This window comes from Gymnoscopelus microlampas (assembly GCF_963454915.1).
Source record: "Gymnoscopelus microlampas genome assembly, chromosome: 2".
In the NCBI taxonomy this organism is placed as follows: domain Eukaryota; kingdom Metazoa; phylum Chordata; class Actinopteri; order Myctophiformes; family Myctophidae; genus Gymnoscopelus; species Gymnoscopelus microlampas.
Genome location: NC_139939.1, coordinates 30590106 through 30617653, shown reverse-complemented (window position 1 = coordinate 30617653; position 27548 = coordinate 30590106). Strand labels below are relative to the sequence as shown.

At 45.8% G+C, this 27548-nt stretch overlaps 1 protein-coding gene across 2 annotated transcripts in view; it reads right to left on the bottom strand.

Moving 5' to 3' along the window:
• Nucleotides 1-9666, bottom strand: part of pcdh18a (protocadherin 18a) — a 9932-nt gene extending 266 nt beyond the window's left edge. The window contains exons 1-4 of one of the 2 annotated variants that reach the window (XM_084079795.1): nucleotides 6815-9666; nucleotides 5978-6066; nucleotides 4423-4595; nucleotides 1-1501 (exon numbers count right to left, since the gene is read on the bottom strand). The exon at nucleotides 1-1501 is cut by the window's left edge and continues 266 nt beyond it. In XM_084079795.1, coding sequence (XP_083935921.1) covers nucleotides 684-1501; nucleotides 4423-4595; nucleotides 5978-6066; nucleotides 6815-9331 — 3597 coding nt within the window. In that variant the 5' untranslated portion in view covers nucleotides 9332-9666 and the 3' untranslated portion in view covers nucleotides 1-683. The remainder of the gene's footprint in view (nucleotides 1502-4422; nucleotides 4596-5977; nucleotides 6067-6814) is intronic. The other variant, XM_084079796.1, reaches the window with a different exon arrangement.
• Between the last annotated feature and the right edge of the window lie 17882 nt (nucleotides 9667-27548).

Below are 27548 nucleotides of genomic sequence, written 5' to 3'. Positions count from 1 at the left end.
GTACAATCACATTGCCTATAACAAAACGGGAAACATTACCACAATATCCAATTGATCTTGCTTTTTCCACAGACACTGTACAGTATTATTGTACATGGTAAATGCAAAAGAAAAAGCACACGGCTGTCACTGACAGTCGAGTCAGTGTCCTCCCACAACCACAACCGCCCACCCCAACTCCCACCAGTACCCCCAAGAGTCAGTTCACACACCACTGTAAACATTACAAATGAAGAGCTATCAAGTTTTGTTGGTGTACTGTTTGTTTTTAGTTTTCTATATTTGAAGTACTTATAGTCATTCTAGCAACTTTTTATAGAGAGATTTTAATAGCAAACTGAGCACTGCCATCCTCCTCCAGTGGAAACTTTGATGCCTTTCTAAGTCGCCTCGGTCAGAACTTCAGCACTGAACTTCACTTTGTGGTCCCAAGTCTTGGCACCTTTTCACACAGCACAGAGTGACAAGAGGACATTCAGTAAAGAAAGGGATACAAGCTTTACAGTGAAACAGGGAGCAGTCATCATGGAGTTCACAGAGTTACATGAACAATGTGAAGTTCAAAGAAGTTCATGTACGTATGTGAGCACAAAGAACGAACACTGAGAGATGTCACACTCCCCAGGAGCAGCTTTCTCCATCTGTCATTCAATGTCGCTCTCTAATGCTCTCTCTGTCTCTCTTTAGCTTTGCCTGACGTCCTGCAGCAGTTTGTTGATCTCATTGACCAGCTCACTGGCGTCCATGCCAACCTCGTGGGCGTGGCGGATTTCGTTGCGCTTGGCTCCCGGGTGGCCTTGATGGAAGACGCCATCAAACTCATCCTCCTCATAGTTCTCAGGGATCTCCTCCATGGCTGGCAGCCATTTTAGGTGCGGCGGCTGTCCATTGGTGGATGGGGTGGCGGGGGAAGAAGAAGATGAGACGACGTGACTTGCCCCCACAGATCCATTTCCTGGGTTTAGATAATGGGTGTTGGCTGCCCAGGCGGCCACTCCAGGTGGGTAGGCGGGGCCTTTCCCGCCTGGCAACAGCCCCTTCCTGTTGTCTTGGGGAACAGTGTTGTTGGCGTGGTTACTAGAAACGCTGCTCCCGCAACCGCTTCCTCGTTCATGGGTGGACGAGGACACGGGTGCGTTCGTTTCGCTGCACTCAGCATAGGAGTCCATGTTGGGCGGGAGGAGCCGCTGGAAGACACTGTTCATCTCTGTGAGGAGGGAGCCAGCCCCTCCCCCTGCCACACATGCATCATTTCCTGCTCCGGCAGACACTCCTCCCTCCTCACTTCCGGGCTCCTTCCCGAAGGTGGAAAAACTCTTGCGGCGCTCCGAGTCCAGGGAGTCCTGGTCGTCCTCTAGCGGGGGCTGCTGGGAAGATTCCTCCCCAGGTATGTACATGTTGTTGCGATAGTCTGAGGACGAGGCAGGGGAGGCGAGGGGGGGCATCCAGCACTGGTCAGAGTGGCCCAGGACGCGACACTCATCCGTGCACAGTCTCATTGCTAAGGCAGAAGAGAAACAGAGACATTTGTATTTATTCAACAAGAACAAAACCAGAACAGATGTGTCCTTTGCCTAAAGTGGCTTTATTGCGATGGTTAAGAAAATAGCAGTTGGTTTTAATAACATGACATGCAGACTCAGGGGCATGGTAGCCAGACAGAGAGAGACTTTGTAGAGATAGTGTACAGTTCAACAGTTCAAATCTATGTTTATACTCTAGATCAGACGTGAGCACGGTCTCATAGTGAGATTGACGCACTATAGGATGCAGCTGTCATATTTGTAAGAGCATCATGTATATTGTAAAGGAAATCACATACAGCAGACCTGGATCAAACCAAAAATGCAGATAAGTCTTATAATTTGTGTTCTAATCTGTTTGATCAGATGTTAACTGCACAAAAAAAGCTTATAGTTTTCTTCTACTCATTATATCATCCTACGCACCATCCCTGGCCACTTTGTTTCTAAGCAAGATAGTTCAACCTTAATGTAAAGAGCAAACACTCTTTACCCCAGTTCTTCTGGGAATGTTAAATTTGGCAGACCACCTTAATTGGTGATGAGACCAACAGAAGTCAAATGGGAGTATGAATCGTATTTTGGCTGACTTTCTGTCACCCGACACATCTTAAAAGTATAGCCAGTTGAGGCCTGGATTTGTTTGTTTGGTTTCGTTATCATATCTGGCATGGATAACAAGAGATATTTGCCAATCTAAATAGAGACTTCTAAGCAAATTAATGCTATTGAGGAGTAACTGGGATAATCCTCCCTCATGGCCCATTATTCTTTTCCATGCCCCTCTTCCCTATTTCCAGAGAGAGCAGTAGATAGAGTTTGGAAGGGAGGAGGGGAATAACAGCAATAAGTCTTTCATTCATTCCATCTCTAATAGAGGAATTGAAAGGATTGAGAGGGACAGAGATACAGAAAGACTGACAGATGGATGGACATTTGATCGCTGCCTCCACTCCCATTTATTTTCATCTCAATAAAGGGGATGGAATATAATAAGAAAATAAAACTAAAAAGATGAGAGAGAAGAGAGAGTGTCTATCTGTTGGTGTGTGTGTGCGTGCATGCATGAATGCGTGCGTGTGTGCATGTGAGAGGGAGAGGAAGTGACAGAGAGAGACACAGACACACAGAGAGGGAGGGAGAGAGGGAGAGAGAGAGAGAAAGAGAGGACACTGTGGAGCTTGCTAGAGAGGAAGGCTTTTGGGCAGGGGAGAGAGAGAGAGAGAGAGAGAGAGAGAGAGAGAGAGAGAGAGAGAGAGAGAGAGAGAGAGAGAGAGAGAGAGAGAGAATAACATCATTCTAAAAGCAATTACTGTGAATTTTCCTCAGTTCAGACATGAAAGCACACCACTGTCACTCACTGGGGGAGGAAGGAAAAAAAACAGAAGGAAAGAAAAAGAAGGAAAGGGGGAAAAAAACAGAGTGACAGGCAAGTCATCTCTGCTCCAGGGAGGATTTTACAGACATGACTCTATCTTACAGGCAGATAGCGTACCCACACATGCATGCACTCTCTCATACACACGCATGCGCGCACACACGCACACACACACACACACACACACACACACACACACACACACACACACACACACACACACACACACACACACACACACACACACACACACACACACAAACACACACAAACAGGCGCGCGCACACACTTGCACAAATAGACAGACACACAGTAACCTCTCTCAGCGTGATAACGAGTGTGGAAATGAGGGCTGTGTGGAAGAATGGAGGAGTACAATGGCCATTGTGTTGGAGACAGGGCCAATGGAGTGGCTGAATAGGCAGGTGTAAGGAGGAATAATGGGGTGGGAGGTGACGCTGTCCATGGTACTGAAGCCTAGGTACGGGGATATGCATGCACTGGGGCTTTAAGAAAGCTGTAACACGGCTGCTCTCTGCTAACTGGGTGTGGTCTGCTGTGGGGCTGTGGTTGAGTGGCATTTAACTCAATTTAGTCACAATGCAAGCACAAACTGCAACTCATTTGCTAATGATAGTGCATTAAGTGTCAATTATATCTCAATAGATTGTATTTGACAACCATCCCATGCCAAGAAGAATGCCAAGAATTTTCCTGAATTGAAAATGGATGCATTTTTAACTATGAATAAAAAAAAGACCTGATACTGTGGTATAGAATAGTACAGTTGCTAGAAACTCGACACAATGATGCAACCTTGCTTATAAAGTGTAAGAAAAGCTACAAGGCTTGTATTTCTAATCTGGGGTTAACCTGGGGTGCATTAGTGTCTTCGTTAGACAGGCTGTGTGTCCCACGAGCACAGAGCTTGCTGTGGCAGAACTTGAGGTGGAAACACAGAGTGGGTTGGGTTTGTGTGACTCAGGGTTTCTCAGCTGGATGGCAGGTCAAGGTGAGGGATAGTCAGAAGTGAGAATGTTTAACCCATTAAAAACCGGGGAAAGCATCTGTGTCATTTTAGATTTTAACCACTTTTTCAAAACCACATTATTTTATACATTGGCTATTCAAAAATAGCAGATATACAAGCTCACAGCACGTCACTTTGTGAGGCGCTGCAAGCTTGTACATCAGCTATTTTTGAAAAATCATGAACATTTGTGCAAATCTATACATTTTTTAGAGCGAACATTTTTAACTAAAATCTTTGCTTCTGGGGGGGGGTCCCTGCAACTAAATATTTTGAGATGGGGGTCCGCTGCCAAATACATATAATTTTTGGGGTCTAAATTTGAGCATCACTGATACAGCAACATACGTTTTTCAGAAAACTTTAAGGATTTAGAAGACATTTGTAGTAATCAGCCTCAGGTCTTAACTGGAAGCAGTTAATGGGTTAACTGCTTCCGTGTGCACAGCATTGTCATGATGCATTAGGTCCATCTGTCCCAAACCTCTCACCTGGGTGGAGTCGATGGTGCATTTCGAGGTGCAGCAGGTCAGAGAAGCCCTCCCCCAGCAGCAGCCTGTCCACGGGGGATTCCCGTCCCATGTCATAGTCACTGTCGCCCGCCTCGCTGTCCCCACGACCACTGTCCTTCAGGCTGAACTTGTCCATGTCTTGTAGTGCATACCTGGGAGGGACAGATTAAGAAGCAACATACAGAAATACTATTAATTTAAATCCCTCACCAACAAAACAATTATAATCTGCTATGCACATACTGTATACAGCATAGACATTTCATGATTTCAAATATGAAAACGCATAAATATTTTTTATTTTGGCGATTCCACGTCGTTGGCAAACTGAAAGCTCCCAACGAGACAAGATTCATGAAAATTGCAATGTGTCCTTAGAGGAGACTATAATAGGGCATGAATCCATCATGCACAACTTGAGACTGTTTCAAGTCAGTCTAGGCAGAACTGCACCCATAAATCCTACACGCAGGTAGACCCACAGCAATAAATCTATCACACGCAGCCACTAGGGGCATCAATAAATCTATCAAGCTGGATGCCTTGGGTATTTTATCAAGAGAATATTATGATGAAGGTGACAAAGATATGATTTATGTGATCCTCATCTCAAGAAGGCACATTCCTATGATGCACTGCCCAGTAATGCTATACATAGTGAAATCCTTTGTGTTACTTTGTCCATGTTTAACTCTGAGAGTGCACACATTTAACCACATTGACCCTTACAGTTGTGCACTCTCTTAGTTAAAGGTAGGGTTAGTGATATGTTTTTGGTTCAAATAAAAAGTGTTTTGTTGAAAGGTTAAAGCACTATATTCTGCTACTACTCACTGCTATATAGAGTAAGTTCAGTAACAGTGGTCTCCCCATCTCTCCACCTCTTTAATAAACAGAAAATAAATTTTCAGGGGGTTGCAATTTTTTAGCCAATCAGGAGTGAGTACCCATATACTGTTTCAGTTCCAATTTTGTCTTCTCATTTCTTTGTCACCACTTCCAATTTCACTTGTTTAATCTGTATCCTCTGCAAGTTCTCTCTCCTGATTGGATTAAAATTGGTATCCTGACCTGAAAATACAATTTCTGTTTACTAAAGAGACAGGGAGACTCCTGTTATTGAACAAACACTCTATATCAAGGAGGACTATCGGAATATAGAGCTATTTCATACTTATTATAATAAAGCAATACCTTTAAATGAACACAGAGGATTTAGCTGTGCATCAGATGTTTCAATGTTAAGCCAAAACAAAGAAGAAAAGTAGCGGATGACATTTAGACAAATGAGCCACATACTTCTGAACTGAGTGACATTGGCATGATAACAACTGGGAAATGGAAAAAGTACATTAACACACTGTCAAAACATGAGCTACATATAATCTATAAGCCAACAGGTTGTTGGAAATAATGGGATACACAATGACACAAAAGTGATTTAAAAATGCAAATAAAAACCGTAGATTTTTTAATCTTCTTTTCTTTTTCTGTTCTTTGTCTTTGGGGGGGGGGGGGGGGCGGGGGGGATTACCTGTAGCTGCGGGAGTATTTGTTGCCACGGAAACTGGGTCTGGGCTGGTACTGGCCCTGATGGAGCATGGACAGAAGCTGTGAGACTTGCTATATCCAAAATAATAAAACAAACAAAGAAAAATAAAGCAAACAAAAAGGGAACAGAAGAGGGGGAATGAGTAACGGATGGAAAACAAAGGGGGGGAAAGGGGAGACAAGACAGAAGACAAAATAATGGATGAGTAAACACAAAATGGATGCTTGGGGAGGCCACTGTAAATGGATGAGACAAAATGGATGACAATAAAACAAGGGGAGGGGGGTGAGTCTAGATGAATATGGAGACATATGACTGGGGAGTGAGTCATGGTTATGATGTGACAGGATGTAAACAAGGTTATAAGACAAAGACACATCTATAGTAAACAGTATTAATGAGCATCAGTTTGCACTACAGGGCTACATTGATTAAGTCACTGTCAGACATCGAGATGAGCACAGTTTGCACAAAACAGTGACAGCTGTGAGATGCTGATGTGGTTGTGTCTCTGTGTGTGTGTGTGTGTGTGTGTGTGTGTGTGTGTGTGTGTGTGTGTGTGTGTGTGTGTGTGTGTGTGTGCGTGTGCGCGTGCGCGTGCGCGTGTGCGTGTGCGTGCGTGTGCGTGTGCGCGTGTGTGTGTGTGTGTGTGTGTGAGAGAGAGAGAGAGAGAGAGAGAGGGGGGGGGGCAGAGAAACAGAGAGAGACAGAGTGACAGAGAGTGACAGACAATTAGTGAGTGTGTGTGTGTGTGTGTGTGTGTGTGTGTGTGTGTGTGTGTGTGTGTGTGTGTGTGTGTGTTTGCCTGTGAGTGCTCACCTCGACCGGTGGTGTGGCATGTGCCAGTTCCAGGGCGAAGCTTTCTGGGATATGATTGGACGAGATGGTCACCAGGCTGTTCAGGGACTGCCGACTGTGGTGACTCTGACGACTCCCCATTGGTGCCCGTTCCATGGGGGGCGTGGAGGAAGGTGAGCGGTGGTGTGCTCTGATGGGCAGGGTCCCATTCACCGTGGGCACCAGTGTGATGTCACCTTTGTGGATTTGACGTGACGGTTTCTTGGGGTGATGCTGGTGGGTGGACTCGGCCACCCGGCAATTGTACGAGTGCCTGGTGTCTTTCTTCTCCCGGTTACAGCGGGCAGCAAACACCACCATGATGACTAGTAGCATGGCACAGATGGCCCCCAGCGAGATGATGATGATCAGGGAGGCATCCAGAGAAGACTCCCCCGGGTCCATCACCTGGACGTGGTTTTCCATGTTTTCATAGAGGGTGATCTTCAGAACCGCCTTGGCACTCAGGCTGTCGGTGCCCTGGTCTCGGACCACCACGGTGAGCTCCACGTGCTCACGGGGGAAGTTCTCCAGACTGGCGTTGGCATGGATCTCACAGGTACGTGGGTCAATTAGGAAGAAGCCCTCCTCGTTACCACTGCTGATGGAGCAGAATAGCTCTGCATTGACACCCGTGTCACGATCAGTCGCCCTGACCACTGTTACTAAGTGACCGGCTTCTGTGAACTTTGACACAGGCACATCTGCGGTGAAGTTCCATAGTTGGGGGACCACGATAGCTGGGGGGTTGTCATTCTCATCGAGGACATTGAGGACAACTGTGGTGTTGCTCAGCAACGGTGGCACCCCAGCATCTTTAGCTTGAACAACGAAGGATATCCGGCTAACATCCTCGCGGTCGAATGTACGTAAGGCATAGATTGCCCCATTAGAGGGGTCAATGGTGACATATGTGGAGATGGAGCTCCCGTGGATTGAGTTCTCCAAGATGGAGTAGCTCACTTGTCCATTGACATCCAAGTCTGGATCACTGGCCACTAGTGAGGTCAAATACGCCCCAGGGGCATTGTTCTCTGATTTGAAGATCTCATAGCGGCCCTTCTCGAAGCGTGGAGGATTATCATTCTCATCCGTAACATGCACAGTGAAGTGTTTGACAGTGGAGAGACTGGGCGTTCCTCTGTCCTCCGCTACCACTGTCAGGCTGAACTCTGACCTCTTCTCCCGGTCCAGGGAAACGTTGGTCAAAATCATGTAGTTGTTTTCATACGACTTCTGCAGTTTGAAAAAACCCTGGCCATGAAGTTTACACACCACCTCCCCATTCAGCCCAGAGTCCACGTCTTCTACCCTCACCAAAGCCACAAACGTGTCCAGAGGAGAAGCCTCCGATATGTAGGCTGCGTCCTCCTTCCCCCCAGAAGACATGAGATTAATGCTAATGTCTGGCTTATTGTCATTTATGTCTACTACTTTGACCTGGATCTTGCAGTGTGCCGGCATGGAGTTGGGGCCCATGTCCTGCGCCTGCACGTCGATGTCATAAGAGGCGACGCTCTCATAGTCCATGCGTCTGACCAGGGTCAGGTGACCACTGTCGGGATTTATTCTGAACGTCTCCATTATTTTAGGGGACACGTGACTGCTGAAAGAGTAGACAATTTTGGCGTTGGTGCCGTCATCCGCGTCAGTTGCGTTCAAATCAATGAGCAAGGTGCCAACAGGTGAATTTTCGGGTACATTAATTACATATGAGGGCTTGTCAAAAATAGGGCTGTTGTCATTCGAGTCAGAAACACTGATTTTCAGTAGGGTAGAACCTGTCCTCGGGGGAACGCCCCTGTCAGACGCTGTGTATTTAAGTTCATACCCGGAGCGCACCTCGCGATCCAACTCCCTGAGCACCACCAGCTCCGCGTATTTGGCCCCGTCTGGCCTGGGCTGGATGTCGATCTTGAAGAAGCTGTTGGACTCCAGGGCGTACGTGTACAGGGAGTTCTCCCCGACGTCGGGGTCCGTGGCGCTGTCCAGGGGAATGCGCGCCCCCACCGCCGCGCTCTCGGAGATGTCGATTGGAATGACGGAGCGGGCGAACTGGGGCGAGTTGTCGTTGATGTCCAGCACCTCCACCTCGATGTGGAACAGCTGCAGGTGCTCCGTGGGGAGGGTGAGCACGTCGAATTGAATGGAGCAGTTTAGATTCTTCTCGCAGAGTTTCTCGCGGTCTATCTTGGTCCTGACGCTGATCTCTCCATCCTGCTCGCGCACCGTCAGGAACGAGGAGCTCCCTCTCTGCATGGCTCTGAAGCGCAGCGACACCGTGCTGGGAAGTTTGGCCAAAACATCGGCGACGTCTTCTTTCAAACGGGCGATGACCGTGCCCACCTTCTGCTCCTCGAAAATCTGGTATTTCAACGTCTTGCCAGTAACGTGTTGCGTGGCCAGCGCCAAAAGAACAACAACTTTCCACATTCGGCTGAGAGAGGTTCCCTTCATGTTGCTTCGTTCCATGGTGGAACCGTGACAGCCAAAATCCATCCAAAAAATAAATGAAACCAAAATGCTAATCAGTTCAAATCCCGTTCAAACTTGTGAAATGTGCGCCTTCAATCTGCGCTCGCATTGCATTCTCTGCTGGAGCGAGGAAAAGGACTACCAAAAAAAAAAACACATTCGATTGCTAAACACAGACTCGAGCTTCACTCATTTGCAGAAAAAAAGCCAACATTTGATTCCCTGTCCTCTTCGATCTGTTGCGCGCTTTCAGTGTGTGGGAGAGTATCAATTGAGCGTTGTTTAAATGCCGTGCGTCTTCCTTCCAGTTAGATCCTATAGTTCTGTGCGCGCCGTGCGCTCTGCTCTCTGTCGCTCTGCTTCTCTCCGTTTGAGGCGTCTCTGCACAGAGGCTCCCCGAAAATAGCCCGCCTATACAGCTGTATAATAACAGCCACAGCCCCCTTCCCTGCCTCTTCCCAGGAAAGACAGCCCTAAATCAGTGGTTCTCAACCTGTGGGTCGGGACCCCCAGGGGAGTCCCCACATGATTTTGGGGGGAGGTCCCCACATGACAGTGAAGAGACAATTTAAGGACTTTTAAGACATTTTTAATACCTCCAAAGAAAAATAATAAAGAAAAGAAAAAGACCAATACTGCATCCAAACTAATCAACAAACTATACTATAAAATCTGGTCAAACATCTTCCAAATGTTTCAAATGACATAAGAAAGGCAAACATTTTGAAAATAGCCGATTGACAAGCTCACAACCTTGCATTGCAAGACGTTGTGAGCTTGTAGATCTGCTATTTTCACAAAATGTATGTGGAACTGAATCAAACAAAATGTAATGCCTCAACTCCTACAGTTACAAGTGCTTGTCAGGTTGGGGTGGGTCCCCAGTTTTTTTTTTTTGGGGGGGGGTCCCCATTTCAAATATGATCATTTTGGGGGGTCGCGGCCTGAAGAGGTTGAGAACTGCTGCCCTAAATCAAAAGCTGGTTGGTGCCCACTCTAAACGTCAGATAAAAAAAGGAGAGGGGGGCGCAAGAGGGGGAAAGATGAGAAAGAGAAAGTGTGTGGGGGGGTGGGGGGGGGGGGGGGTAAACTCCGCCCTATAGTCTTTCCCCACTGTCTTTACAATGGCCAGGGGACTAAATAACTCAGGACAAACTTTCACTCAGAAAGGTTTATGTTGCCGTCTTCACTGCCACCGAAGGTTAAAACAAAGAAAGTTTATGACTCTCCCGCTTGCTGTCTGTTGTCCCCAGACAGCGCGCGGAGACACGCAGGCACGATTTAAATTCCCATTAGACAAGAGAGATGTAGCTACAGTCACCCAAATCATCAGCTTTCAAATCCTCCGCTTGTAAAAGTGGCTCTGTTTATCCATAGTTAAATTTACACACTGGACGCCTCGCATTGGTGGTTATTTGCCATTATATTTCATTAATCCGTCTTTTGTTCCATAGCTCCACTACTCACGGATCTCTGAGCATATGTATTTCCCCCCCAAATATTGCTTTTCACACATCTTCTTTTCTAATCTGTGGGCCGTCTGGATGAGGGTAAACGGGGCAAGTAAGCTGTGTGGCGAATTGTGGTGAAAGAGAGCCGGACTCTAATGAATGCCATTTAAGAGTTGGTCACGCTGAGAGGCAGCCCTGGTCTTGTGCAGAATACTATTCACTATGAATGGTAGAGCTTTGATAACGTAAGCAGCCCACCAGTTTATGACGCCATATCAAACATAGCCTATAGCCGCCTATTTATTTCCAGCTAACGTCCACTGGGGAAAATAAATAAAAAAAAATTGGAGAGAGAGAGAGAGAGAGAGAGAGAGAGAGAGAGAGAGAGAGAGAGAGACTGTATGCGCAACTGGGACTGAGCATTTTCTTTACCATCTGGCACAGTTTGCTTGGCACCAGAATCCGGGGCTTACAGCCGACCGAACATGGCTTCAACCAAGCTTTGAGTACCATGCAGCTGTGAGGAAATTATGTGTCATGGGGCGCAAGTCTTGGCTTGTGAGTAGACCCGAACTATAGATGATTCAGAACTCAAAAACACTTGAGTGTCCATATAGGTGACACTCACAGGAGAGTTTGAAGATGGGACTATTTGCAATAGGCCTAATTGCGAGATCAAAAGGACATAATAACTCACCTGTGGCCTAGTAGTAGCCCATGGGTCACAATATAATGTAACCATAGTCAACATTGGCTTACATACCAAGTCAGCGCAATTTCCTAAAACACTTAAGGTTATGATAACTAGAGCATATTTATACTTTCAACCAGCTCTTTATGAAACATGGAATATAAACAGCAATTTACTGTATGTTTAAGACTATTTTAAAAGTGTTTTTCATTTTAGGTATAGGCAACACGTCTTCACCTCTGAAACAATTTACTTTTAATGCAACCATGTCACAGTATAGCTGATTAATCTGATGAACGTGCATGGACACCAACCAGAAGTTGTCTGTTTGACCCCAGATTGGCCCAGAACCTTAGAGGAAGGTCTACATTCCCCCCCTTCCGCTCAGGATCTATTCATTACTAGAGCTATGTTCGCAAAACGTTTTCATTCATCAGTGTTTTGCACATCTTTCAGCACAGTCTGCCTGGTATTTAAACAGGTTTGATACGGGCTTGCAGCATTTCCATAGCTCCCAATGCGCACAATGCCGTAATGCAATTACTCCCTGCGCCCCAGAGTAGCTAATCACATTTGGAGAACAAAGTCAGTGCCTGAGTATTATGGAAGAAGAGAACGAAAGAATGAGAAGGAGACAGGGGATGGGGGGTAGGGAATGTTTTAAACACTGCGTGGAATAAGACAATTAATGTATAGAAGCGGCATAATCTAAGTAAGAAACAGATGGAGGCTTAATACATTTAGGCACGCTGCATCAACAGAGGAGTTCACTTCTTCTGTGTCAGTCTGGGAACAAAGTAATGATCACACTAATGCATTAAAAACTTATTCGGTCTCGTGAGGCAGGTGCAAGATTGAAATGCCCGCTGGATTTTCTTTCATTTGTTTCATCTCCTTTCCCCCTTGAAAAATATAATAATTGTATTGATCGATGGGTGCCCCAAAAGCTCAAATCAATGGATTCACAGAACAGTAGCCAACCATCTGAACAAACAAGCAATAAGCCTACAACTGGGTGCAATCTATGGATTCGCATAACAGTAGCCTACAATCTGGACAAACAAACAAACAAACAAGCAATAGGCCTACCACTGGGTGCACTTTCTCTATCATGCGGTGCCTTTCAATAGACTTTAGTGTCTATGGCCTTGTAGTCATAAAGTCATTGCGTGAATTAAACTTCTGTCTCTGACATGCAATGCTACGTTCTCCCCCTCCCCATGAACAATAGGCACAGCAGGTGGAATGTCCATAGCCTTTGGAGCCCCCTCCCCAAATCTCTGTGTCCCTTTAGGTTAGAGTCAAGGCGAATGTGTGTGTGTGTTTGTATGTGCATGTGGTGACGCTGCCAGTGGTTTGGTTGTAAAGGCACGCGAGCATCTGTCGCCTCGTCTGCCCGCGCATTGTCATTTATTCAATTAGAAGCGATTTGGTGGATTCCATTCCAATGGGAAGAGCAGTCTGGGAGGGGGGAGAGGAAGAAAAAAAAGAGAGAAGGGGGGCTCACTTAAGCTTTCAGAGGTGCTGATCCGAGCAGTAGATGCCCCCACCCTATACCACCCCTATTACCACCCCCACTAACACCCCCACCAGACCAATAATGATTGTTATTCATCTGTGTCTCTCCCTTCTCTCCCCTCTCCTCCCTCCCTTTCATTAGTGGGGTGCATGGAGCTTTATTACTTTATGACTCGCTGGCCACAGTGTGTGTGTGTGTGTGTGTGTGTGTGTGTGTGTGTGTGTGTGTGTGTGTGTGTGTGTGTGTGTGTGTGTGTGTGTGTGTGTGTGTGCGTGTGCGTGTGCGTGTGTGTGTGTGTGTGTGACCAGACAGAGAAAGTGTATTGCCTTGTTCTTGCCCACAGTGCATGTGGTGAGCACACTCTCAGTGCAGCATATTGCAAGCGATGTCAACAGTTGGGTGACAAATTTATAGCCCCCGCAGTACTATACTGCCACGAAAGGCTGCATCTGGACACGTTTTAATGATGCCAGATAATGTGCTGCGCTGGTAGTCATTTACCCCAAAACCAAGTGAAACAAATGAAGAACGCATTATTACTTTTTTCACATGCTCAGTTAGAAAGGTTTATACATTATTGATGGTGTTCCTTTTCTTGACCAGTTAAATATAGAACTGGATATGTTGCTCTTCTCTTCTCTTCTCTTCTCTTCTCTTCTCTTCTCTTCTCTTCTCTTCTCTTCTCTTCTCTTCTCTTCTCTTCTCTTCTCTTCTCTTCTTCTGCATTTTTGAGCAGTTGTTGTGGTTCATATACCTATACTCTCTCTCTCTCTCTGATTCATACCTACGTAACTGTCCATGTGTGTCCTCACGCCCACTCACTCCGTTTCTCTCTTTCTTTCTTTCTCTCTCTCTCTGACTGAATGGTAATGACAGTTCTGGTTTGTTGAAGTGTGCTTAGGCCCACAGAGATGTGGCACAAGGCAACACAAGCTTCAAAAACAATCAGTTGCACAGCACTCAGGTCTAAAGTGTTTTCTTCTCCCTCCTCGCTCTCTCCGACTATCCAGTCCAAAACACTCCACGAGCATTGTTCTGTCTCACAAGCCATCACACACATTGTCTTGCCCTGAAAGGCCAAGGCAATCCCAGCAATCATGACTACACACCAACACCAATATTTTTCATTCTTCATTTGCTCATGTGTCTGTTATCTCTCAATGTGCCGTGGAGTTATTCTTTTTTCTTTCTCTCAATATGGGGCGAACAATTGATGCGTGATAAAATTATGTCAACCCCAATTCTTGTGGCTATGTGTCTTAAATGCCAGATCTCTCAAACGTGATACTGTATATTGAAAGTGTACATGGTCACATTAGTAGTGTTGATTACCCGACAGGCCGACAACCCTTGAAAACCCAACCAAAACACACTATGTCATTTACATACACAACACAAGTCCTCAGCTCTACACAGTGTCCTTCCTCTATAGCTCTTTGCTAAAGTCACCTTGCTTGAGTAAATCGAAACTGTATTGCATGTTGGACATGTCCATCAGTCTGGGTGTGGCATGTGGCATGGTGTGTGTGTGTGTGTGTGTGTGTGTGTGTGTGTGTGTGTGTGTGTGTGTGTGTGTGTGTGTGTGTGTGTGTGTGTGTGTGTGTGTGTGTGTGTGTGTGTGTGTGTGTGTGTGTGTGTGTGTGTGTGTGTGTGTGTGTGTGTGTGTATGTGTGTGTGTGTGCACTCACGTGCGTGTTGGACGTGTGTGTGTGTGATTGACGTGTTGTTGATTTCTTGGTGACCGCCATTTCCCCCAGTACAATGTCTGTCTACTGCTGATGACTGACATCTAATTTGTGGAGCAGAGATTAGTGTTTTAGAGAGGGAACTCTCTCAGAGACACGCCTCAACTGAACGGAATTGCTTCCATTTGGCGTGGATTCTTTGTGACAGTAGACGCGTGCTCATGCTATAGGGCCGGTAATGAGGACAGACACATGAAACCTATGAAGGAGCTCATCATCACATGAAGTCTATGTTGGATACACAGCAACAGAGTTGTCAACGAGCACGGACAATATTCGATACTATATGGTGCTGCTTTGGTCTTGATTGGCATGTACAGAAATGTCTTAAAATGACATGTTCTGTCAACGAAACAATAGATGAAGTGGAAGTAGTTCATCTATGTGCACCCCCCAAAAAGAAAAAGACAAAATAAAATCCAAACTTAGCAAGCCCCCCATCGTCTTTTAATTAGCGAATGCTAGATTGTAAGTAACAGCCTTGAAGGAGAGAGAACAAATCACTACATCAACCACAGAGCATAAACGCAAACTCAAACCAGAGATCACTGACACGCACGCACACGTGCGTGCGCGCACACACACACACACACACACACACACACACACACACACACACACACACACACACACACACACACACACACACACACACACACACACACACACACACACACACACACACACACACACACACACACACACACACACACACACACTCTCTCTAACTAACTCCAGAGCCTTGTTGGCACACACACACGGTCTCCAGTGGGTGTGGGTCCTTGTTAGGGGGAGGCCAGAGGAAGGGAAAAGCACTCGTCTGGCTCTTAGGCTGCATGACACAAAACCCCTGTTGTTCCCCCTGAACCCCAACCCTAACAACTTGGATTGATTAGAAGTGGGGGGGTAGAAAACGTGAGCTGTAATAACACTGGCCTATACTTAGAATGCTCTGTTTTAAACAAAGACAGCCATACAACCCATGCGGCTGCGCGTGCGTGCGCCCACATTTGCTTGCATGCGCGCGTGCGTGTGTGTGCGTGCGTGCATACGTGTGTGTGTGTATGTGCTTTTTTGCTCATGTAAGCGTAAGCTGGCAACCATGTATGCATGAGTATGTTAGTATGACAGGGGTTAGGCCCCCGCTGCAGTGTTTCATGTTTAAGTGTCCCCTGGTGACCGACTTCCTGGGGTTGGACCTGATTAACTGTTCGCAGCTCTTAGAGCCGTTCACTGAGAGCTGGCAGCTGCGGAGCGGAGGAGGAAACGGTGATAAAGAGTGAGAAAGAGAGGGAGGTGCTGAGAGAGCAAGGGAACGAGACAGAGGAAGGGATGATGAACGGACAGGAGCGTGGAAAGGTGAAGGAGGGAGGTAAAAGTTGAATTGTGGAGGGGGCTCTTTACGGGATGTCTGGGTAAGTGGAGGGAATGGTGAGGGGTAGGGGAAGAGGTGTGCAAGGGTGGGAGGGTGGTTTGGAGGAACCGGGTCAAAGAGTGCAGGAGAAGCGAAGCAGGCCACCGGTGGGGAGGAACGGGTCGTGAGGTAAAAAAAAAAGGGGGGGGGGGGGACAAAGAAGGGATTGAAGGCCAGAAGAGAGGAGGAATGAAGGGATGTGTGGGAAGGGGGTGGCGTAGGAGTGGAGCGAAAAAGGAGAGAAAGAAACAGAGACCTCTTCAGCCCACTCTCTGGCCTCTCTTGCACACCATGCTTCTTCACACTCATCACCTCTCACCTTGGCCAAAAGAAAATACAACCCCCTGATCTGATCGATCCTTGGATGTAAGAGGATGCGCGTGTGCTTGCGCCCTTGTGTGTGCATGTGTGTGGGAGTAGAGTGCACGTTCAATATAGCATCCATTAGTAGACTCTCTGGTCAACACCACACCTGGGCTGATGCATGCTGAGAGGGGGTTAGAAACAAAAAAAAAACAAAGCCATAGGAAAAGGTTACACACAGAGATAAAGTACATTTGCACAATAATGTTCTGTGCAGGAACACTTGGAAGAGAAATGTTGTTACAAGCACGTACAAATTGAACGCATATTGCACAAGCTGTCGGGCTTCATTGCAGATTGCTAACCGTGGTGTTTAAAGTTTATGCTGGAGGATTTGGGACTAAATCCAAACAGCTAACGGCCAATGTTCAATCAACTGAACAGGCAATGAACGAGAGGGAGCGAGAGGGAGGAAGAGAAGAGAAGGGAAGAGAGGAAACAGCCAAGATGAAGGCTTTGACAGATAGGCCTACAGGTGGACCAACTTGAAAAATGGATGGCTGGATGACTGACATAATGGTATCATGCAGTTTTCTGTTTTCAAGTTATATTTTTCTCGACAGCTGAGGGAAAATGCCTCTGAGATACCACTTCAGTAATGTCAGACTCTCTTCTCTCTTCAAACCGTGAAAAAATCCAGTGACCTAATAAACCAAAGAAGCCCAACCGATCCGGTGTTCACCAATATAAACATAGCATAGTTGCAACTTGGAGGGTTTTGTATCTCATTGCATGGCATCATGATGTCATGATGTTGTTCATAAACTGTAGCCTAAATCTATAAACGTGCTATCTATATTATCTTTTTCTCTTTTCATTTTCTCAATTTAGTTGTTCTGCCAATTCCCCAGCTAGTCCCTGTCACTGCCGATCCCCGGTGGTTGGCCTCGGGAAAGGTGTAGACAACCATGTGTTTCTTCTAAGATACATAACCATGAGGAGTTTAACCGAGAAAAGGAACATGATATTCTCAGTTCCAGTTCCTACCGATCAGGACCAACCTGCCGACCCCCTCCCATCCAGCTTCACACCCACAAAGAACGCGAAATGTGTTTGTTGGAGCGCCCAGCCAAGCCGGATGCACCACGGAGTGGCGCACCCTGTTGTTCCGCTTTAAAGCTCTCACAAGCTCATGTCTGGAGCTAAATGAGACATTCATCACCTTTCCTAATCAGCAGACATGTTGTCAAGTCTGCATCTCTAGCAGACATTCATAATGAGCTTCTCTCAGTTAATAAGCAATTAATTCATATCAGCACTTTTCCTGTGCCAAAGAAACAGCAAGTGGCAAAGGGGGGGGCCTTCAATGGGTTCAGTTTTCAACAAACTCCGATAAAAAGACATGTTGCTGGAGCGCAAACCGTTGCTCCCGGGGGCCTCATCAAAGGAAGAGTAGAGAGGAAGGAGAGATACACCGAGATCACAGGCACAAAACAAGCAGGCACCTACACTCACAGTTACGGAAGCAAACACACAAGCACAAGCATGTGCTATTGCACAAAAGCCCACCTTGTACACAGACTACACTCGCACACGCATACACACGCACACGCACACGCACACACACACACACACACACACACACACACACACACACACACACACACACACACACACACACACACACACACACACACACACACACGCACACAAATGTATCAGACTTGTGAGTAAACATTGGCACATTCTGTTGATATTTACAAATACAAATTTTCACCCATTTTCTCACCCATAAATTCACCCATAAACACTGCCATTAGTTTACACTTTCACATGACTTTAGTTTAGAAGTATTTACAAAAAAATAGAAAACATATCTGTGCCCAACACATTCCACTTGGGTAAGCACACTGGCAGGCTCTGAAGGATGACTGCCTTCAGCTGCAACAAATCCAGCAAGACAGGTCACAACATGTTAGCCGCTAATCAATATCCATTATCACAGCCTCTCACCTGCTCCTTACACTCGTCCAGTGTCTGACAATTTATTTCATAAAGTTATTGCTGACCGTGTTTGTGCAGACCGAGCGTTCTAATGCATTATATTTCATACTGTGCAAAAAAAAAATGCAGGACGATACGTCAGACACTTATTTTCAGTGTAAAAATTGGGCGGCATAGCTGAGGCTGTTCATCCACTATGGTCCATTTTATTACTTTTGGATAGAATGGCATCCATTATAAACACATCACAGGCAAAGTATACGGGATGAGATGTTATATTGCAAATACATTAGGCCTGACATTTGAGAGAGACTTTGACAGAGTGACTCATTACCCAGTGGAGTGGAAACAACCACACAGACAAATGCGGGGAAGCGCTGTTTGTTTCTTTCCATTTCCCCTGTGCTCAGTGCTGACAGTACGGTTACAGACAGAATAGGTACAATGCCCGTGGTATTTCCACGGCGAGCTGTGTGCCGTAGCTACAGCGCGTCTTGTTGATATTGTATCTGTGAGATCTCCTGTCTTGCCAACAATTTTGCCTGTCTCCATCTCTATCTTCGATGTCCCTCACCCAACGTTTGCTGTTACTTCTTTGTCTGCCTTGTCATTTTGGATCACGTTTCCCTCAGCTGCATCTTGCCTGATTCTCTTGCTCCTTCATCCCCCCCCCCATATCTCTATCTCCTTCCTCTTCGTCTCTCTAGAATGGTAAAGGTGTGTTCTGCCAGTCCACAGTGTGTCTGGCACTTTCCAATTAGCTTGTATACCTGCTTCTGGCTGTGTAGGAGATAAGATGGGGCCGATACCACCAGGCTACTGTTATCTCTGTTTTCCTCCTGTCACACACACACACACACACACACACACACACACACACACACACACACACACACACACACACACACACACACACACACACACACACACACGTACGTGCACGTACGTGCACATGTGTACACATAGACACAGCAAATGCTAGGCTACCCCCCCCCCCCTGCACTAAGGAAGCGTTCGACAGATAGATGCTGTAGGCTAACAAGGGTTGGACAAGTCTTGTAATGAGCCATGGACTGTCACACACAGGCATCTTGGTATGCACGGCATTTGTATGCGTTTGCATGTTTGCATTTCTCACTTTAGTGCGTTTGCGTCCCCGAGCTTTGTTCTCGTGTGTCGGTGTTTACAGTATGTGTGCGGGAATGCACATTTCTGTTTGGGAATTGCTTGTGTGCATTTGCATGTGTATCTGTTTGTGTGCGTGCGCGCTCGTAGCCGCTGTGTGTGTGTGTGTGTGTGTGTGTGTGTGTGTGTGTGTGTGTGTGTGTGTGTGTGTGTGTGTGTGTGTGTGTGTGTGTGTGTGTGTGTGTGTGTGTTTGGATGTTTGCTGGTGGCAGGGTGGCGGGGCCCGTTTCTACCCTGTGACCTGCCCAGACTGTTGAATAATAAAAGGCTATTCAGACACTCACAGTTTGACAGCATGAAAGGAGCATCCAGCAGAGACAGGGGGTATGAGCTGGGGGAGGGAGGGAGTGTGGAGGGAGGCTTTGTGGGAGGTAAGGGGCTCTCATTATTCCTCTCCTCCATTCTCTTGCTCTTCCCAACCTCGCCTCTCTGTCGTTGTTTGGTTCATATCTCTGTCTCTTATACTTCTCCTCTATCACTCTCTCTCTCTTTTTGAGTTTATCCGCTTCTTCAAAAAAAAGAAAAAGAAATCCATATGAGAACAGAGTGGCTCCCTTGTAGACCTGTGACATCTACGACATTTATCTCCAAATGTGGGCAAGCTTTCAGCCCTATCTGACTGTCATTGACTTCTATTATACAATTTGAAAATAAATGAATTAATAAATAAAGAATATAAAAACATGCATGGAGATACTTCTTTGGCAGTGTGCAAAAGAAATTTGGCACTGGTCAGTCCAGCAGTTTGCAGATTAGCTCGTAATACACAGACAGGCTAAAACTATGCCCATAATGGAGCTCTCACAATAAGTTGGTGCATCATAGATTACTGACGTCATACTGCCATAATAGAATAGCCTCCAAGTACTCGGACAACATGTGCTGACCTCCTTGTCCTGATGTCATAGTACTGATATGTCACAGTCGTCCCTCCAAGTACTCTGACAACACGTCATAGTCCTGACGTCCTCAAATTCTCCCAAGTTACAGAGTCACGCTGTAGTGACGTCCTAGACCAAAATACTCTGAGGGCTGTTTACATTGAGCACTATAACTATAACTATAACTATATCTTTCACCATTGTATTTGCTATAGTTTTGGTGTGGACTCCACTTGCCATCCACTTGACTTACAGTAGAACGTTATAGTGCTCGGTGTGAACGACCCTTCAATGGGTACGGATGTCATAGTACTGATGACATAGACTGGCCAGTGGGAACTGCCCAAGTAGGTGTGTCGCAGCTGCACTCTGTACTGACATAACAGACAGTACTGTATGCCTATTTTACCCGTGCATTACCCTGGGAAATGCTGGGTACCCAGATAGTATATTTATTTAACTCCACACAGCTATGCCTCTTCTTGTGATGGTTCTCACCATAATGTCCATCCTGTTCTTCCCCTCCCTTCCACTGTTTTCCACCCTACGGTCTACTTGTTCCAAATGTCTTGCATGTTCCGTTTATTTATTCCCCGCCGCTTTCTAAGCTTCTCCTCTCTGCATGTTACACTCTCAATTAGGTGCGTCTCTCTCTCTCTCTCTCTCTCTCTCTCTCTCTCTCTGCTTTCTATCTCAGCTCCTCCCCCTCTGTCTCGTTAGTGATGCTGTCTACTAAGGCAGTGATTAGCCTGCCTCGACTCTAATTAAAACGCTGAGAGTGAACTAAATGAGACCTGTGATTTGTGTGTGTGTGTCCTTATTTTCCCTCTCTCTCTCTCTCTCTCTCTCTGTGTGTGTGTGTGTGTGTGTGTGTGTGTGTGTGTGTGTGTGTGTGTGTGTGTGTGTGTGTGTGTGTGTGTGTGTGTGTGTGTGTGTGTGTGTGTGTGTGTGTGTGTGTGTGTGTGTGTGTGTGTGTGTGTGTGTGTGTGTGTGTGTGTGTGTGTGTGTGTGATCATAAAGTCACAGTCACAGTGACAGAATACTAAGCATGCCACCAACTCTATTGATATATATAAAGTGCTAACAACCATCTGCACATGATGTGTGAATAGACAGGATTTCTTATACACAGAGATGATTGTATGAATTAGGTGGGGAAAAGAGCAAGAGAAAGACAGAAAGAGAGAGAGAGAGAGAGAGAGAGAGAGAGAGAGAGAGAGAGAGAGAGAGAGAGAGAGAGAGAGAGAGAGAGAGAAAATAATGTGAATTTATATTAGTGACAGCCAAACAAGTAATCTTGTAGTTCTTGTAAGATGTTTAATTTTCATTCCTTTCAGCTCAGATGGCAGGAACATGAAATTAATCACCTGGGATCTCACAGAAGCTAAAAATAGGAACACAATATTTTGAGATATATGTTATTCTCTTTGGGAAGTGTAAACGGAATCTTTCACAGGATAAGTAAAGTCGCCTCAGTGGATAATGAAGGAAACAGACAGAGAAAAGAGGTGCCTTCTTTGACTTTCACTTGAAGTAAACCATTGCTTTTGATTTTCTTTTTCTTTTTCTTCAATTGGGCGTCTTCCATACTACAAAACTAGCAATTTAAATCTTTACCGTTGCTAGTTATCATTTATTTTTCAGATTGCCAAACTAGTTTACCAACAGTCAAAGGTCTTATTTACCTTGGCTTGTGCACATTGACAGTGCATTGTATAGGGCAGGCCTTCATCAACTGTCCAACTACAGCCATGTGTTGAATCACCAGGATCGGAAATGGTAATTATTCTCACATGACACTAAATCTAGAAACAGGTGTTCACTGTGTCTTGCCCCATCAGGTGTGTGCGTGTGCGTGCGCGTGCGCGTGTGCGTGTGTGTGTGTGTGTGTGCGTGCGTGCGTGCGTGCATGCATGCGTGCGTGTGACGTATGTATAAGCTCATAACCGGGTGCCAGGTCACATCTCTCATTTCCATGTGTTACTAACTGCTGATGGCGAGACCGTAGGCATGTGGTAATTGCTTGAAGGCCTCATTCATTTACATCAGCATGCCTTCATCAAGGATGCCACATTGCGATCACAAAGGCACATCCGTTACTCAATCAGTTAATCCTGTGGATAGTTATCCTCTATGCCTCAGCCATCTGCATACGGAGAGACAAAAATAATTTGTGTATAGTTGTGCTGAATCTTAGACACGACTGAACAACTTTGGTTCACAAGGAAAATAGGTAGTAGGATTTTCTCTGACATGCAAAATGTAGTCTATGACCGTGGCCATCTATGATGTCGGTAATCTACAGTATGACACCACTCAGTACTATGACGTCGGTCATTTACATATTTGGGAAAAGGTTCACGCCCGGACTACACCAGGCTTTTCCGTGTATGCGTGGAATTTATTGTGTGCGTGAATAGATTTAAGATCTATTTAAAAAATATATATATATTTTGGGGCTCATTCAATAGATATACTTAGATACAATAGATAGTGCCAATACTTTGTATTGGCACTATCTTCCATGGAATAAACCTTATCCCGCCAGCAAATGGAAGAAACCATATAGAAAGTGTAGCAGCTGAGTCGGTTAGCTGACAATATATTGTCGTTGCATGTTACCCTACGTTTTTGGGTGTGAACGTTAACATTGTAATTATTCGCAACGTACTGACGACCAGGCTGATTAATTCATAATCAAGTATTCTCTGTAGGTCATGGCATAGTTAACTGCAAAGAAGGTAAAGAATAGTACACTTGACCTCTCCCATTCCTTTTGTTCATTTCTCATTCATTTAAAATATTCCAAACCCACGCGCTGCCCGAGCCAAAATTTCCGCCTACTGCGGATTCTGCTAGGTTGCCTCACAGCGTTTTATCTGCGTCTTTGTGGTGTCAGGACATCAAAGGCAATGTTGGACTGTGTCAGCATTTAAACCTTTTCTCACCTCGAAGCGGCAACGCCAGGGGTCCACAGACAGACGCGGGGCCCGGGGCCTCGGGGGCCCACGTTCTCACACCTGATCATATCAGGCCTGACTTAAATAGGTCAGAGGCTAAACCCGCTGTGGGCTCACAGACAAACACACACACACACACACACACACACACACACACACACACACACACACACACACACACACACACACACACACACACACACACACACACACACACACACACACACACACACACACACACACACACACACACACACACACACACACACACACACACACACACACACACACACACACACACACACACACACATGCCTGCATGTATACATACACACATACAGACACAGGTGCAAAGTGCATCTGCACACACATGTATGCAGTGGTGTAAAGTAACTAAGTACATTTACTCAAGTACTGTACTTAAGTACAATTTTACTAGGTACTTGTACTTTACTGGAGTATTTCCAATTTTCTGTACTTTTACTTCTACTCCACTACATCTCAGAGACAAATATTGTACTTTTACCGTATTTTATACCTAGGCTATTTGAAAATAGCGTTGCATCGCGACGCGTTATAAGCTTGTAGATCGGCTATTTTCAAACATTTTTGTACTTTTACTTTTGGTACTTTAAGTACATTTTGATATGAATACTTTTGTACTTTTACTCAAGTACATTTTGAATTCCGGACTTTTACTTGTAACAGAGTACTTCTACATTGCAGTATTAATACTTTTACTTAAGTAAAACATTTGAGTACTTTTTCCCACCACTGCATGTATGCACGCACGCACGCACGCACATGTCTCTCTCTCTCTCTCTCTCTCTCTCTCTCTCTCTCTCTCTCTCTCTCTCAAATTCAATTCATGTTCTTTTCCTGACACTATATGAGCTCACACATCTTGCTGCTGTCTTCTTGCTCTCTCTCTCGCGCTCTGATGACCATCCCATCATGTCAGCAGGTTCATTTGGCTGATTTTAGCAGCACATTCCCACATGCACACGCACACACACAGAGCCTCACGGTGGTTTTCAGAAAGGCGCCAATACAGAACATAATGATGAAACCAGAATCAACTTCAGTGTTACATATCGCAGGTTTACAGGTGTGAAGAAGTCGGTGAAATTTGTTTACGTGCAAGCTCCATCGTTTTCGCTATTTTCAAAAAGTGAAAAGGAAAAGGGGGGCAGGGAGAGCAAGGAGAGAAGAAAAAATAAATCAAACACCAGAGAAAAAAGAAAACATGGCAAAAATCCAATATATCTAAATATACACATACTGTATAATCCAGCTGGTACAGTATGTACATGAGGTTAGATGTAAGGTGCATAAACATATATAGCAGCAGATGTGGTATTACATTTTGGAGTTATGGTGCAAAAGGGTATCAGCACATTAGACATGAGATTAAAACCCCAACATCCGTATTGTAGGAAAATCGTTCGCTGAAAATAGCCGATCGACAAGCGACAGCGAAAGCTTTCAGAAAACAGAAAATACACTAGTGTAGAGCCCTGAGGGACTCCGGTCACCCATATGGGGTTTAAGTGGTTAAGGTGCAAAGAGAGTTAAAGCGCATGTGTCCGGTTTAACCACATAGTCCACAAAGGGCAGTGACATTCACAGGCAGTGTTGCCAGATTTTGTGAGAGAAACAAGCATCCAGGTCTAGGAAAACCAGCCCAAAAGAAGCGACTATGGGCCACACGAGCACTTTAACATGTACATCAGCTATTTGAAAATAGCAGATCAACAAGCTCACAACGCGTCGCGATGCGACGCGTTGTGAGCTTGTAGATCTGCTATTTTCAAATAATATCTTGCGGGGAAATTATAATAAGCAGATCTGGCAGCCCTGTTCACAGGTGAAATCCCCATGGTAAGGGAAAAGTGAAGTCCATTGCAAGCCTTGGCTGCAGTCATCTTTAGACATAGCATCATACTATGACGATGAGGATGAGGACGAGGACGAGGATGAGGATGAGGATGAGGATGAGGACGAGGAAGATGAAGTAGAAGAAGAAGAAGAAGACGGTGATGAAGACTATGATACTGATGAAATTATCGTAGCAGCAACAGGTTTAGTGAATGTGCGATGGGTGATGAAGATGGATCAGCTCTGCACAATGCTTCATCAAGTGTGCTCCCATTGTGCTCCAATCACGGGACTCCCTCATTACTCTTCATTGAGCCAATGAGTTTGACGGTGGAAGAAAAGGCATGGAAGTTTCCCTCCCTCCCTCTCTCTCTCCTCTCCTCTTTTCTGCCCGCGTTTCGAAAAAGAGAAAGGAAAAAAAAAGAAAAAGCAGAAATCAATGCCGTCCGTTGGGCCCTGCCCTCGAGCTGGGTGCTTAGTCTCCTTTTGATGGTTCACCCGCTAACGTAGCACGCACACACGCACACACAAGCACACGCACACAAGCACACGCACACACAGCCCTCTGACACCTCTTTAGCAGCCTTTGTTAGCCCTTCATTGCCTATGCCATATGGCAAGTGAGCGAGATCCGGGGGTGTATGTCTGTGTGTGTGTGTGTGTGCGTGGAGACGGAGAGGTCGGAGGGGGGTTACAAGGGGGCCGACCCCCCTGACAAAGACTCCCCGCTCCATCAACGATCTCCATGAATACATGAGGACAAGCAGGGCTGAATAGGGGAGCAGAAGCTGTGGAGAAGTTGACGTGGGAGGGGGGGGGGGGGGGGGGGGGGGGTCAGCGTTTAGATGATTGAGGTTTCAGCACAATGGATGCTGAGCTGTGAGAGAAAATTAAAGAGACGGGGGGTGGTCAGAAATGAAACGAAGAAAAGAGGGAGGGTTTCATGAAAAAGTAAGAGGTCGAGAGGGAAGGTGCACGTGACAAATAAAGGGAACGCAAAGGGGGTATGTGTACATGTTGCTAGGTCCGCCGTGTGTGCGTGTGAGTGTGAGTGCGCATGCGTGCATGCATGCAATGTCTGTCTGTCCGTCCGCAATTGTGCGTTTGTGAGTGTGTGTGTGTGTGTGTGTGTGTGTGTGTGTGTGTGTGTGTGTGTGTGTGTGTGTGTGTGTCTGTGTGTGTGTGTGTGTGTGTGTGTGTGTGTGTGTGTGTGTGTGTGTGTGTGTGTGTGTGTGTGTGTGTGTGTGTGTGTGTGTGTGTGTGTGTGTGTATTTGCATGCCTCTGTATGTCTCAGTGTGTGTTGCATGTTTTCAGGGGACAAGGGTGATTTCAAAGCCACAGGCATCTACAATAGGACAGCAGGTCCCTCTCTACAGGACGACTCTTGGGGTCCTGACTCCTGTGTGTGTGTGTGTGTGTGTGTGTGTGTGTGTGTGTGTGTGTGTGTGTGTGTGTGTGTGTGTGTGTGTGTGTGTGTGTGTGTGTGTGTGTGTGTGTGCGTGTGCGCATGTGTTTCTCTATAAGAACACCAGTCTTTGGGGGTAGAGAGAGACTCATTAACTACATCTGACAGCTAAAGAGGGGGGGCACACTGAGAGACAGCAGGTCAGGGAGGGAGCTACGAGTCTGTTGCTATGCATTTATGAACTCTCTAAAATACTTGTCTTTGCAGTGTGTGTGTGTGTGTGTGTGTGTGTGTGTGTGTGTGTGTGTGTGTGTGTGTGTGTGTGTGTGTGTGTGTGTGTGTGTGTGTGTGTGTGTGTGTGTGTGTGTGTGTGTGTGTGTGTGTGTGTGTGTGTTAGAGAGTGTGTGTGCACCTATGTATGTGATGTCTTTCTTCATATACCTTGTTAACTCTGATGTAATGATAGGTGACTCTGAATGAAATTATACATATTTATGTCAAAATTGATTAAATCTGTGATATGGCAGAAAAGAAGAAAGAAAAAAGCCTATATGTGCATATGATTCTCCAGAATCAGAATCTACTGTATTGGCACATTACATGATTACAGATGTAACAGAGTAGGTGAAACATTTGCAGTTTCAAGGAAGTGTTAGAATAGAGAAAGAAAAAATAGGGAAGAAAAGAAGAGAGACAGCGGGATCCAATGAAGAAACAAGGAAGCAAGTCAAATAACATCAAGGCACAGAGTCAAATACAGATATAGAATTTCCAAGTTGACATAAGGTGCATTGTTAAAAATTG